At 42.0% G+C, this 12,960-nt stretch overlaps 1 protein-coding gene across 1 annotated transcript in view; it reads right to left on the bottom strand.

Annotated features, from left to right (window-relative positions):
* Positions 1–2,074: 2,074 nt before the first annotated feature.
* The window catches only part of LOC136440979 (somatostatin receptor type 5-like), a 29,210-nt gene continuing 18,324 nt past the window's right edge, over positions 2,075–12,960 (bottom strand). Inside the window, exons 2-3 of the mRNA XM_066437187.1 lie at positions 11,014–11,075; positions 2,075–4,549 (exon numbers count right to left, since the gene is read on the bottom strand). Coding sequence (XP_066293284.1) covers positions 3,156–4,529 — 1,374 coding nt within the window. The 5' untranslated portion in view covers positions 4,530–4,549; positions 11,014–11,075 and the 3' untranslated portion in view covers positions 2,075–3,155. The remainder of the gene's footprint in view (positions 4,550–11,013; positions 11,076–12,960) is intronic.

Here is a 12,960-nt window from a genome sequence, read left to right on the forward strand (position 1 = left end):
CACAACAATGAGATCAAACGCTCCACTCAACCACATTTATTGTCTTCCTAGTGATCAACAATCACACCAAATACACCACTAGAAAAGAACATTCTCAAGTTCACAATCGTCCAGGCGGAATAAAAACTGGTGTAATTAACATCACATTACTCTTTCGATGTACCATTACATGAAGTGCTGCAGAGTAAAATGTCACGTCATTGAATACCAAGAAAAGATAGACTTCACGAAGTTACAAACATTCGGATCACAGTATGTGTAGGCTGGTATAGGTGTCTACACTCACGTGACTATGACGTAAGTATTGTCCGCCATCTTGGGAAGTTAATCCCGGAAGTTGCCAGGTAAATGTGAATCTGTATGTGTAACTACAGTCACGTGAAGATGACATCATGCATATGCAAATTCATAGGTCTGAATCTTCCAGGTTTAACCAACCAAGATGGCGGCTGTGACGTCACGCACAAACACCGTATAGATTATGTAACCTGATATCAATGAATAGGTAGATCAGTGGAACGCTTAGAAACTGATGTGCGAGAAATTAATATAAGGCAAGGCTCGAAAGCTGTTATCAACATTGTGGTCAAGATTTCATATTGACACATTGTGAAATTTGACGTTTTCTAGAGAGAACAAGTAGAATTACACAAAGTGAAACTAACAACAGTTCATGGCAAGTGCAGAATATTTCACATAAACACGGTAAAGACACAATACATCTTACTTTAAATTTGACCAAAGAGGCAGGTAAATATAAATGAATGTTAATTATGGCAAGATAAAATATACTGGGACTGTCATCAGTTTGGGGTTATGTCATCGAATAAAACATTACAGGCTTATAGATATCTACAACAGCCATTAGACTGACTCGGTGTGTTGTCAGATGATAACTTACATCGTTACCACAAAACCACCATACTGTTTACGTCAGCTGTACAAGCCATATCACAGTGCCAAATGCGCATGAGCAGTCGTAATGGTCTAGGTCAAAGTTCATTTCCTGCATGTCTAGACATGTCTGCACCCTACTTGTGAAGGATAAAAGTCACTGATAAAAGTGTACTGTGTAGTCCTATGTAATTATATATATACAAGACAGCAGATCGCTGCAAAATCGTTTACACATTTGTTTACCAGCGAATGGATCTTGAACTTTGACCCTGACCACAATGCATCACGACTGCACTTAGAACTGTGAGACACCTTATTGTAGACCACACGGCTTCAAACATACTTGTCTGTCACAACTACAGTACACTTACATCTTCATACAACACGTCTTGAAACTAGTGTATCGGGCATGAGTACGGGAATTGACGTCAATTTCTACATTTCTGGAGTATATGCTCAAAAACTTCTCATTGTCAAGGGTATAGTCGCGGATAAATATACCTCCGACAAATCATGATCCTGAACTTGAAATATGTTTCAAAAAGAATAATCTCGTTGAAATTCTTGTAATTCACCAATTACATAATGTAGTATTTCCTCATAAATTTTTGCCATAATTTGCAGAAACATTCATCTCTGCCAACTTACATATGTAAAAGTATGAACAAATTGAATTTCCTCCAAATTCATTTATTTTGGCAAATTTTGCACAAATATTGCTTTTGTTGATCCAAGCTACCAGCCAAAAAATAAATGAAAATCCGTTCATAAGGTCTTAAGTTGTTATACTTGCCAATAATTATACAGACTTGAAGCTGCAGTTTCAAAGGAAGTCGCTAGAGATCAACCGTATTACAATCCTAGATCTGCTTCCGAAACAACTCGAAAAAAGTAATGACTGAACCAGGCTCCGAAATAGAAGATACAAACAACTGAAGTTACAAGGAAAACCGCTAGGGGCTAAAGTTCTATCCAAATACTGAAATCAGTAGAGTCCAAACTTCTTGCACCGAAAACAATATCTCCTTGTCGAAAGTGAAAGCAAAAGCCAGACTACTGTTTGTTATAAATGAATAGAGGCCGAATGGGTATTTTTGAATCGGTCATATTGTAAAGCCTGTGAAAAAAATGCCAGGTTCCCTACCCAAGAAATAGATAATGTAAATGTTATCTCCAATTAACCAAGAAATAAATATTCCTCATTTTCAAATATGATACTACGAATAACATTCCTGAATATGGAACTGTCAATTCAATCAATGTCAATGTCTTTTGTCATATCTTTACGTCTAAGAATTCCTTAGAACAACAAACTCTTACGTTCAAAATATCCTTATATTGATGGTTTCAAACTCTGAAGACAAAAGATTAAAAATCCAAACTCCAACCAAGCAGCTTAATTGTCTTCAAGAATAAATGCAACATCCATGGTCAATGACCAAAAAGTCATCACGGGAGAAAAAAGTTTATAGATGTAGAAGGAAACTTGAAAAAAATCTATTTCAAAGAAAATCGTCGATGGACGTGTCTCTCATCCAAATTTTACGATGAAGCAAAGGTGCATTTGATGACAGAAACTTCTTGTCGGTGATATTTTTATCCCTTTCAATAACTGAATGCCATTGATGAAATGAAAGGCTGTCTTATGAACATATCCACTTTGCTCTACTCATTTGACAGGTGCGTCTTGGCATGAATAGTGATTTTACTCTATGCTTACCAATTGCACTTGTGTACTTAGCAATTTTACGGAATACGGTACAATTTTACCGCACACAGTGGTAAGTATACTTATAAAGGATACCTTTAAATTGTTAGGTATACGAATAAAATTGCTAAGTATGCAAATGAAATTGCACTTTTTTCGATAAAACTGCTAACTGTACCCCAATTAGCATCCCAACTTAGGCATCAATGTTCAATGTTTTCGAAAAGATTTCCTATTGGATTGCGTCGGTCCGTTGATGGCTTACAGAATAGATAAAGAAAAAATCCAAAGGCTTTGTCGATATTGCTTTAAGTATCGTTCAAATAAGAAATAAAAGGTCATTTGTATTCAGTTGTTGATCATATGGTGTCTGATGGCCTTTATAATGTGTGACCAAGGCCGTTGTATCTTACATCTTGAAGGCGACAACCATCACTGTCTCTCAAACATGTCAAAGGCATGGTAGGCAGTCGTTTGCACTCGTAGGTAGTCGGGTGCACTCGTAGGCAATCGGTTGCACTTCGGGAAGGTTCAAGTCGTCGTTGCTTGTCTAGACTGAAGTGGTTGCAAGGTTTTGCAAGGAGTTGTGAAGATCTCTGACCTGACCAAGCTTCTTGTGTGGAGGGGTCTCAACTACGTCTCCGTTCTCTTCCTTCTCGGGCAGACTGCTTGGAGTGGGCGGGCGGAGGAAGGCCCCGAGGCCGGGCGGCGTGCCGTGCTGGAGGATAATGGTCTGCTCCCTCCCGAGGATGTACCGAGCGAGCCGAGGGCTTGGCGAAGGAGAGTTCCGTGGAGATCGGGTCAACTCGTAATTCGTTATGGCTGTCGTCAGTGTTCGGTGCGGCGTGGTGATGCCGTCTATGCGTCCTTCCAGCCGTGGAGACCGGGAGGGTTCCGGGCGCAGCTCTAGGCCGACAGGCGGGGCTCCAAGCGGCGTACTACCGACAGGGGAGCAAGCTGCTTCCCTGATGCATCGCTTAATGTTCTCGTCCAGATAGCCGTACAGCAGCGGGTTGCAGCAGCTGTTGACGTACATCAGTGCGCTCACCAGGTGGAAAATCCCACTCTCCACGTCGACGTTGTCGATATATTCGAACAGCCCTGCCAGGCCTCCGATTTGGAAGGCATAGAACGGTAGCCAGCACATGACGAAGACGAAGACCACTGTGTAGACGAGGCGCTCGATCCGGCGGTACGCTCGTTCTTTCTCGCGAGAGTGAGTCTTGTTGCTGAGACTTCGCAACCGGCGCGTCAGGAGAATATAGCTGGCGACGATGATGGAGAGAGGCACGGCAAACCCGAAAACGAACGTGAACGTGATAAAGACGTGCGAACCTATGGTCTTGTCCGGCCAGTGCAGATTGCAGATGACTCCGTCAGGCAACTTCTTCCCTTCACTTGTCGTGGCAAATATGGCGACTGGCAGCGTCATGACCAAAGCCACTGCCCACACGCTGATGTTCACGTACCGCGCCATGCTTGGGGTCCGGTACCCTACGGACTTGACCGGGTGCACTACGGCCAGGTAGCGGTCAAAGCTCATGACCACCAGGCAGAAGATGCTGGTGAACTGGTTCAAGGCGTCCACGGAGAGAACCACCTTACAGACCACTAGTCCGAACGGCCAGTTGTGTAAGGCGTAGTAGGCGGCAAGGAACGGTAACGTCATCAGGAAAAGTTCGTCTGCACAGGCCATGTTCATGATGTACATATACGTCACAGTTTTCAGTTTGGCGTACCGGAGGACCACGTAGATGACTAGGGTGTTCCCCGTCAGTCCTATGGCCGACACTACGCAGTAGAAGATAGGAATGATGATGGATTCGAGATAACCCGATGGAAAGAGATCGTCAGCGGCTGTCAAGTTGCTGTTGTTAGTGTGGTTCCAGGACATGTTGAGGCTCAACCACGAGGGTGTCGACATATTTGGCAAAGTCACAGAACCTGGGGATAGAAGAAAAGACGTGTTAAATCTTGATTCGTGCAAATTTTAATTAGATCGTTTTTGCGTGATGTCATTGCTGTGTATGTTGCCATTTTGGTGTCACCGTTTGCATATCAGCAAATCGAATCTCAAGCGTTTTCTGAAATTTTCTAACCGTCTTAAATAACTACTTTTCAATGTCTACAGCGCAAAGAAGAGCACAACAGAAGGATACTTAAAACCTGCCGATGAAACACGCTGTATGTGTAAAATGCTGTGTACGCTTGAGTGAGGTGTGATCTAGTGAAATACAAATAGGGACACCAACATGGTGGTAAGCACATGCCTTCATCTATGTGGAAAGTGAGTGAAAACGTTATATACACTTCATCCTGAAGGTATGCTGTGAGAAGTTACCCAATCAAAATTGTAGGGGATGCTCGACTGAAAATCCATTGAAACAGTCAGAAACTCTTAGATTTTTTCCCCATTATCATCTTTCAGAGCTTCTTTAAGCATGCTAGTGTACACAGAGGATCAAAAGCAGTACTTCGAAACTGCGAATTGTTCGCAAAATAAATCAGATTGCTTCAAATGTTTCGTGACTTTAGATAAAGCAAATTGTGGGTTCGTTTGGCGTAACAGTTATCGAGTTTTTGGACCAGGATCAGGTGGGTCTGGGTTCCAATCCCTTACGTATGTCGATGACACAAATTTCCTTTCTTCACTCAGGTGAGAAAAAATACATAGCCTTGGCTAGGGACGTGCCTCCGATATTGGCAAAAAGAGTAGGGGGTCATTCCCTGTGCGAGTGGATCAAAACCATTCTGGTCGAAAAGTGCTTCCCTTTTTGGACCAGTTTGTCCTCGCTCTTAGTGAGTCAAGCTTGTCTCAATCATGATGTTTCTGACTTGGGGATATGAGATACTGTTCCAGTCCCCATTGTTCGTTCAGTGTCTGGAAGTGGTGTCTTGGTCGTGCACTTGGCAAACTCGTTAAGACAAATCTTAGACACATGACCGGACTACTTTTAACATGTGGGGTGAATGAGAAAATCTACCAGGGGCCTTCAAACCGCGTTGACACGGGGCGGTGGCAGGTATCGACTTCCGGGCACCTTTGACCCATTCCTGACGTCACACATCCTAAAGATCAATACGCGCAGGAAATTTGGTCAAATACCTGACGAAGACCGATGGGCAACTTTCTTGAGTCATTCTCTTGGGTTGGAAAAAAGGGTTACAACTTAAAGTAAGCTTCAATTGATATAAAGCACCAAATCGCCCACGCTTTTGTGATTTGTGGATATCGATTCGCAAGAACCGACGTTTATCCAATTTTCAAGTCGGTAGAAGAATGTTAGTAAGAGGCTTCCTCAATTTACAATGATGAAAGCTGGCTAAGTTTCCTTATCGCTCAGAGCTGATAAGGTCGATGAGGTGACTGTGGGAGGAGATAGAAGAGAAAGGTCGCTAATCGAAGTCAGTTACGCAACGCTATCATCATCCTCATCTGACGAATATGAATTCTGATGAACCTTTCCTTATCTTCCCTCTATGTTGGCAGAGCTGATAAGATAATGATGTGGAAAGGTCAAGGCAGCTGAGATTTGTTAAGTAACCGCTATCATCTTCTTCAAGACTTACAAAAGGGGAGTATATGAGAGAGAGAAAATATATGAGAGAATTCATGAGGCAATGTATGAGAGAAGGTTCAACCCTATACCCTTAACAGGAAAGGGGGCCTACGTGTCGAACTATGCGGTACTTTGGGTTCCTGCCCGGCCATGCCCGCGAGACAACATTAGCTTCTGTACTCAAACAACAGGAGCTAATTGACTCATTAGCATACAGCTGTGTCTTGACTTCTTGATACCTTCGATGGACGGGGACCTCCGGCTTAAAATCCTATCAGAGAGAAACGCCCCTGACGAAAACCGAGTAGAGTCGAGGAAATAGGTGTATAGTGCCCTTCCCAAGGGCACAACACGGGTACCTGCTGAGGATTCGAACCCCAAACCCTTTAATCCCACAACTCTAACCACAAACCACCTTGTACATTCTTTTAACACCAATCAACACTTCTGGCAAAACGTCAAGTTACCTCACGCTAAATCAGTATGTAAAATCGATTGAATCAATATTAACATCGCCGCCAACCATCGGCGCATGAATATATTGAGGATTTGCAAACTTTCTACCGCCGCTTATAATCAGGAAACAAGCTTTGTTCTGGTCCACACATATCTGCACACATAATATACTGGTCATATTTGGCCTAAATAAAAACACATGTTTTAGAAGTTGTTTTAAATACAGAAAATTTGTTTTGGAAAATATTTCTGGTTTTGGATAAAAAATCCTGGAACCGGGAGCTCGAGCTTTGAGATAACTGATGAGTGTTGTTCAGTCGTGGCGTTGTCAAAAGACGATTACGTTAAGAAATGATATTTCCATTTGGATATAGCATATGACAGACGTAGAATATACGGTCGAGATAATGTACCTTTCAGTTGCAAAGTTTGGGACCATTCCAACACAGTCCAAACTTTTGTAGCAAGCAAGATATAATACCGATTGAACATATGCCACCGGCGTTTCAAAATGGAAGGCATTTATTGACTTTTTCAGCGGGGACATTGGATACCCGAGTGACATCATAATTCAAGGTTATCACTCCTAGACAGCTCCTCGAAATTCTAATGGATGATCTGCGGCTATCTTTGGGAAACTGTCCGCGAAATTGAACTTCTCAGTCAGCTTGAGACGTCTTCGGGTCATATCCTTGCCGGCGTCCTTTCTTTAAGGAGACTTAAGGACGTCTTCTATATATGGACTCACTTTTATTGAACACTTTTTCACAGACGCGCATCATACTCCTGGCAAGTCTTCGTAATTCCTTTATCTGAAAGTTTCTTCTTTTTCTCGTCCAGCTCATGCTGTTAGGTAAATCCCGCTGTGGGTAGTAATCCTTTCATATAGGCTGACGGTTCAAGATAATGTCCTTTAAATCGCTGCATGTCGTCTTCGGGGTGGGATAAGGCATGCATCATGCACTTTTAGACAGGATTCCATCTCGTGCTTTAGGGACACGCAGTCGGTATTACCTACACAGCATAAAGGATGGACAGATTTGTCTGAAAACACCGATAGAAAGCTGTAACAATGTAAGAAGAGAAAGTTTGGGACTTTAAGAAAGTAGGTACGATCTGTCAAAACTTCGCGTTGCCGTGTTTTGTGCGCATACAAGTACGTGTCTTGACTGCAGGGATGCGTACACTCACCACTTTGTATCTCCCCAAGCATCATAGTTTATGTTGTTAAGTGAACCTCTTACTTTTATCTCGACTTGAAGTTTTGTGCTAATCGTCTTGTGGCTGACGCCTCCGGCAATAATGACACGTTTTTTGACGTCTTTGTGCGTTTTAATGTCTTTCTGGAGGAGTCGTTTTAAGAGAAAGCACGGAGGGATGTGAACTTATTGCAGTAGTAACAATAGACGGGAGGAAAGTCAAGGCTATTAGACAAAACAGGCAAAAGACTGCGGTTATGCGTAGTGGTTACAGCTGAAGCGGGTAACCTATTGGACAGCACATGTCAGCGCCTGTTTGCGAAACGCATGCGCCAGCAGTCGCCAACTTTGCACAATGTCGTGATTGGGCGCGAACTAGTCGCCAACAGGCGCGTTTGATTTTGAGAATATGACATTCCGGGTGCGGCCATTTTGTTTCTAGAGGTCACGTATATTACCTGTGCGTCGCGCGTCAGTGTGATCACACGGACAAATTGGCTAATAATTCGCAAAGTTGACGCAATAATGTAGCCAACAGTCGCTAGAGTACGACAGTGAGCTAGCCGCTTGAGAACGACATGACTGCAAAGTTGCGGCAAACGTATTTTTGCTGCGAGGGACCGTCCCAAGGCGATATTCTTCGTATGCGCGAGTTTACAACACTGTCCTTTTGCATTCTTTAGATAATTTGTAGTCTACGCTATATGGCAGACATTATTTTGATGCCCTGCCGCTCATAATTCGCCATGGTTATGTATCGAGAAAAAATATCTATAGAGCATTTTTCATTTTGACCTCAATCAATCAAATTGAATTTACTGACATCCAGAACAACCTTATGGTTGCAATGACAGTAGACAGAGACATCCTGTGACAGTACATCTTTACCACCGGTAACGTTACCTACAAGTAGCGTAACCAACCACACAGGGATGTGTATATTTACCAATTTTAATCTCCAGAAGCATTCTAGTTTATGTTCTTATTGTTCTTAAGAGCATTTATTGCATTTAGCTCTTTAATTTTTATATTTTTGTATTGTGACTGACGCCTCCGGCAAGAATGACACATTTTTGACGTCTTTGTGCGTTTTAATATGTTTTTGAGAGTAGTCGTTTAAAGAGAAAATGCGTAGGGATGTGAACTGTAGTTGCAGTACTAACAAGAGACTAACAAGGGAAACAAAGCTATAGAGCATTTTCCGTTTTGACCTCAATCAATCAAATTGCATTTACTGACAGCCAAAACAGCCTCATGACAATAATGACAGTCGACAGAGACATCCTGTGTGCGTCATATCTTTACCGCCGGTCCCTACAATTAGCGTGACCAACCACACGTAAATGTCTTCATCTAATTACCTGTAAGCGTACTCATTATTAGACTCAAAGGCCGTCGCGGAATAAGTTAACATTTGAGACTTAAAGTTGTCAAGTTGTCAACTTAAAGTTGTTACAACATAGACATCATGTCTGGAGTTGGTATAATTATAGGACTGAGGGATGAAGTCATTCAAAAAGGTACAAACACCGTGCTTGAATCTGTACTGGCGGCTTCTAGCAGTTACCCACAACTGAGTCGTTGAAGAGCGTAGTCCACTGCCCCGCGGGGTACAGCCTACGAGGGGTGATCAATAAGTCCTCGGCCTCACCCAAAAATAAGGCGCACAACTCAAATATCGGGGAATAATTAAAAAAAAAAACTAGGCTTTTATGAATGTCTACCAAATTTCGAATCATTTTGATTTAATTTGAAGGTGACACCCAGTAACGTTAAGTGAGGTAGAAGGATAAAGACATGGACATGGACAATTGAGCGGTGGCCTGAGGTACGCGGGCCGACTTGCTCTGCTGAAAGTCAAATAGCCACTTCTTTTGACAAAAAAAAAAAGAATGTCTTCGAAGATTTTATGCCGATTCATGGATTGAGAAACTCCACCCACACAGCTCTGATCACAGCTCAACCTTGTTTTTCTCGCCACTTACCTACTAATTTTTAATGGACGTCGACTGGAAATAAAAGACGTCATACCACACATATGCCCCGAAATTTGAGTTGTGCACCTTATTTCTGGGGGAGGCCGAGGACTTATTGATCACCCTCGTACGTCAGCCGACCAATGAGTAGTTTCTTACTACCTTCTTCAAAGCATTGCAAGATGCTACAAAGATTTCAATTCATGGCACAAGAAGCACAATTACGACATAATGTTTGGTCCGGTATTTTGGACCAAAAGCTACATCTAAAAAGTACTCAATTTCTTTACTGTATATTTATGTCAGTCTTCATGACGTGTATTTGGACATCAAATAAGACAAGTTGTGTCTGGACTTTGACTAAATTCGATATCAAGAAAGGCATAACATTGTAAGGAACTACCGACTGCTTTGTATTTCGTATGCGTAAGCGAGCTTTATGTGTGGTGTTTCCAACCATCTTATTGAATTGTCATCCATAAAATCTGGGAGATTTGTCCAATCCACAACATGTTTGGACGTTTTATGAACCTCAAGTTATACATGTACATCGTATAAACGTAGAGTTTTGAGATGATTCTGACATATGAAATACAATTTGAGCCTGGACTTTGGCCAAATTCGATATCAAGAAAGGCATGACATAGTTAAGGACTACCAGCATGGCTTTGTAACTGCTTTCGATGTCTTATGCGTAAGCGAGCATTTTATGTGGTGTTCCCAACCATATGATTGTATTGTAATTCCTAAAGTCTGGGGGATTTGTCCAATCCACGGCATGTTGGGATGTTTTATAAACCATCAGCTACACAGTCTATACATCTTATTAAATAAGATTTTCGAGATGATTTTGACTTGAGTCTTTATCAAATGTTGTCTACAGAAAAGAAATGAGGGATTTCTATGCTGGCTGCAAAATATTTGTTGAAGGATAGTGACAGAAAGCTGGAGTTATCTTGACACATGGAGCATACCCGACACAAATCCCTGTTTCCGTGCTTTGACTACGGGAAGAAGACATTTGAATTGGTGTGTGTCGAATCTGGGACTATGTTTATTAGAGTGTGCATTTCACAGCGCAAGACGACTGCACTGATGGCTTTTACTTTTGCGTGCTAAGTCGATATTGGCGTCGATTCCTGTCAACCAACTAAGTGACGCCTAAATTGCAATTTGAAAACCATTATCTCATTATTCAACATGATATAAATACTCACCGGTATCTTGTTTATTGCCAACCTGCTTCCCTCGGGCGAGGAGATGTCAATGTTTGTTTTGTCTGAAACCAAAAAAAAAAAAATGTGTTGGTCATAGATTTCTTGAATAAACATTGAACAACGTTGCTTGCTTACTTGCAACAACGTTGAGGATTAATCAAATGGATGGTTTGGAATATAATATAATATAGATAATGTCCAGTGCAAAAAAGGGAACCGTCACAGGCTAGCAATGATATGTAATATGCATATGGTAGTGGTAATAGATAGCAACAGAATGGAAAACGTTACGCACATGACTGTAATTAGATACTTTATGTAAAGTGTTGTTTGGTGCTGCTGGATGCCGAGTATACTATTCTGGCCTCAAACAAATCAAAGTTATAGCTATCGACGAATATCAAGATGCATGGCAGGCTGCACTGTTAATGCCATTCATGGAGAAAAGAGGGCCGAGTAGTGTGCCCTGCGGAACACCCTATGTTAGCGCATCTGTATCAGAGACCTCTCTATGATATCGTATCACCCGGCATCGATTTACAGTCCACATTATTCTATCCACTTTCCACTATTGACACTGGCGGCGACCTCGTTGAAAAAGAGTTGCATTTTGTTTTTTGCGTTGTCTTTCAAATCATGCAATCACATTAAACTTATCAAGTCATAGGTTCCCAAAATCCAACCCGGGTCACCCAAGCGGCCTACGGTCCCAATTCAGTAGAACGGGGCCTTAGCAATAGCCAGCCGCAAACCAAGACGGATCAGTGGGCAGATGGTTACGTCATATCTGACGCGATCAAAGGCTTTACTGTAGTCTGTTGACCCATAGCGTTTTGGGGAGCTTAAGCTGCGTGGGAGAAACATTGTAAACCTTTTTTTGTCAGATACATAAAAGGCAGTGTGCGGTGGATTTACCTTTGAAAATGTTTGGAGTGCAATTGACGTAGCCTAAGGCGGTTACAACACAGGCTGTATATAGTGATGTTAAGAAGAATCGGTACAACTGCAAGTGACGTACAAGATTCATGGACAAATTCTTTAAAGACTGCCCAACATTTTGTTTGGTCGGACCTAGCTGCTTTCAGGCTTTTTTTCACTTCTACTAACTTTTCAGGAGGGGGCAATGGTTCAAACGGCAAATGGCACAGAACTGATTTCGGATTTGTTCATGTAATCAGCAGTAAATTATCAAAGATGTTGATAGATAACATGAGGCAGAAGGATATACTTGAGGATTAAAGAAAATGTTCAACCAGCCCCTGATCTTTTTCAACAGTAAATGAGAGCTCATTTGCTCAGGATAGGTCACTTTTGGGAAACGTGATATGACGTCGACGTGAGCAACGGGTCAAAGGCTTAATACAACAGGGCCTCTCAATCTCCGTGAGCAGAGACCGGGGCCGGTACCGACTTCCAACCACCTTTGACCGTTGCTAATGTCACACTTCCGGGAGACACATCTTGAGCAATCGAGCCAGACGACAGTTCGAAAATTTGTCTTTCTTTACAGCTATTGTTCCTCGTTGGGGCTTAAATCATGCAACATGTGTCTAGTAGATTTATAACGGTCCATATTGGATATAGACTGCAATATTGAGAGGAGCCAAAATGCGTTAAGATCTAACGTTACCGATACGTGTTCATATTCCAGTCACGACTTCGAACGTCCAGCCTATGGATTCGCCTATCTAAAATACACTCTCCTGAAAGTAAAATTAGAGTTACGAAATACCTTACATGTAAGAGTATTGCGTTATGTTGGTTTCACACAGTAAAATGATTCACCTACGAAGCGTAAGATTAGAGTTATGAAATATATACCTTACAATATGTCCTCCGCCTAAGGCGTATTTCGTTATGTCCGTGTTTCACATCATTAAAGACCACTAAGTTGTTCTTATCTTTTAAAGCCTTAAACTATAGGCAGTTATTTGTTGGTTGAAATTA

This window comes from Branchiostoma lanceolatum, chromosome 8 (assembly GCF_035083965.1).
Source record: "Branchiostoma lanceolatum isolate klBraLanc5 chromosome 8, klBraLanc5.hap2, whole genome shotgun sequence".
In the NCBI taxonomy this organism is placed as follows: domain Eukaryota; kingdom Metazoa; phylum Chordata; class Leptocardii; order Amphioxiformes; family Branchiostomatidae; genus Branchiostoma; species Branchiostoma lanceolatum.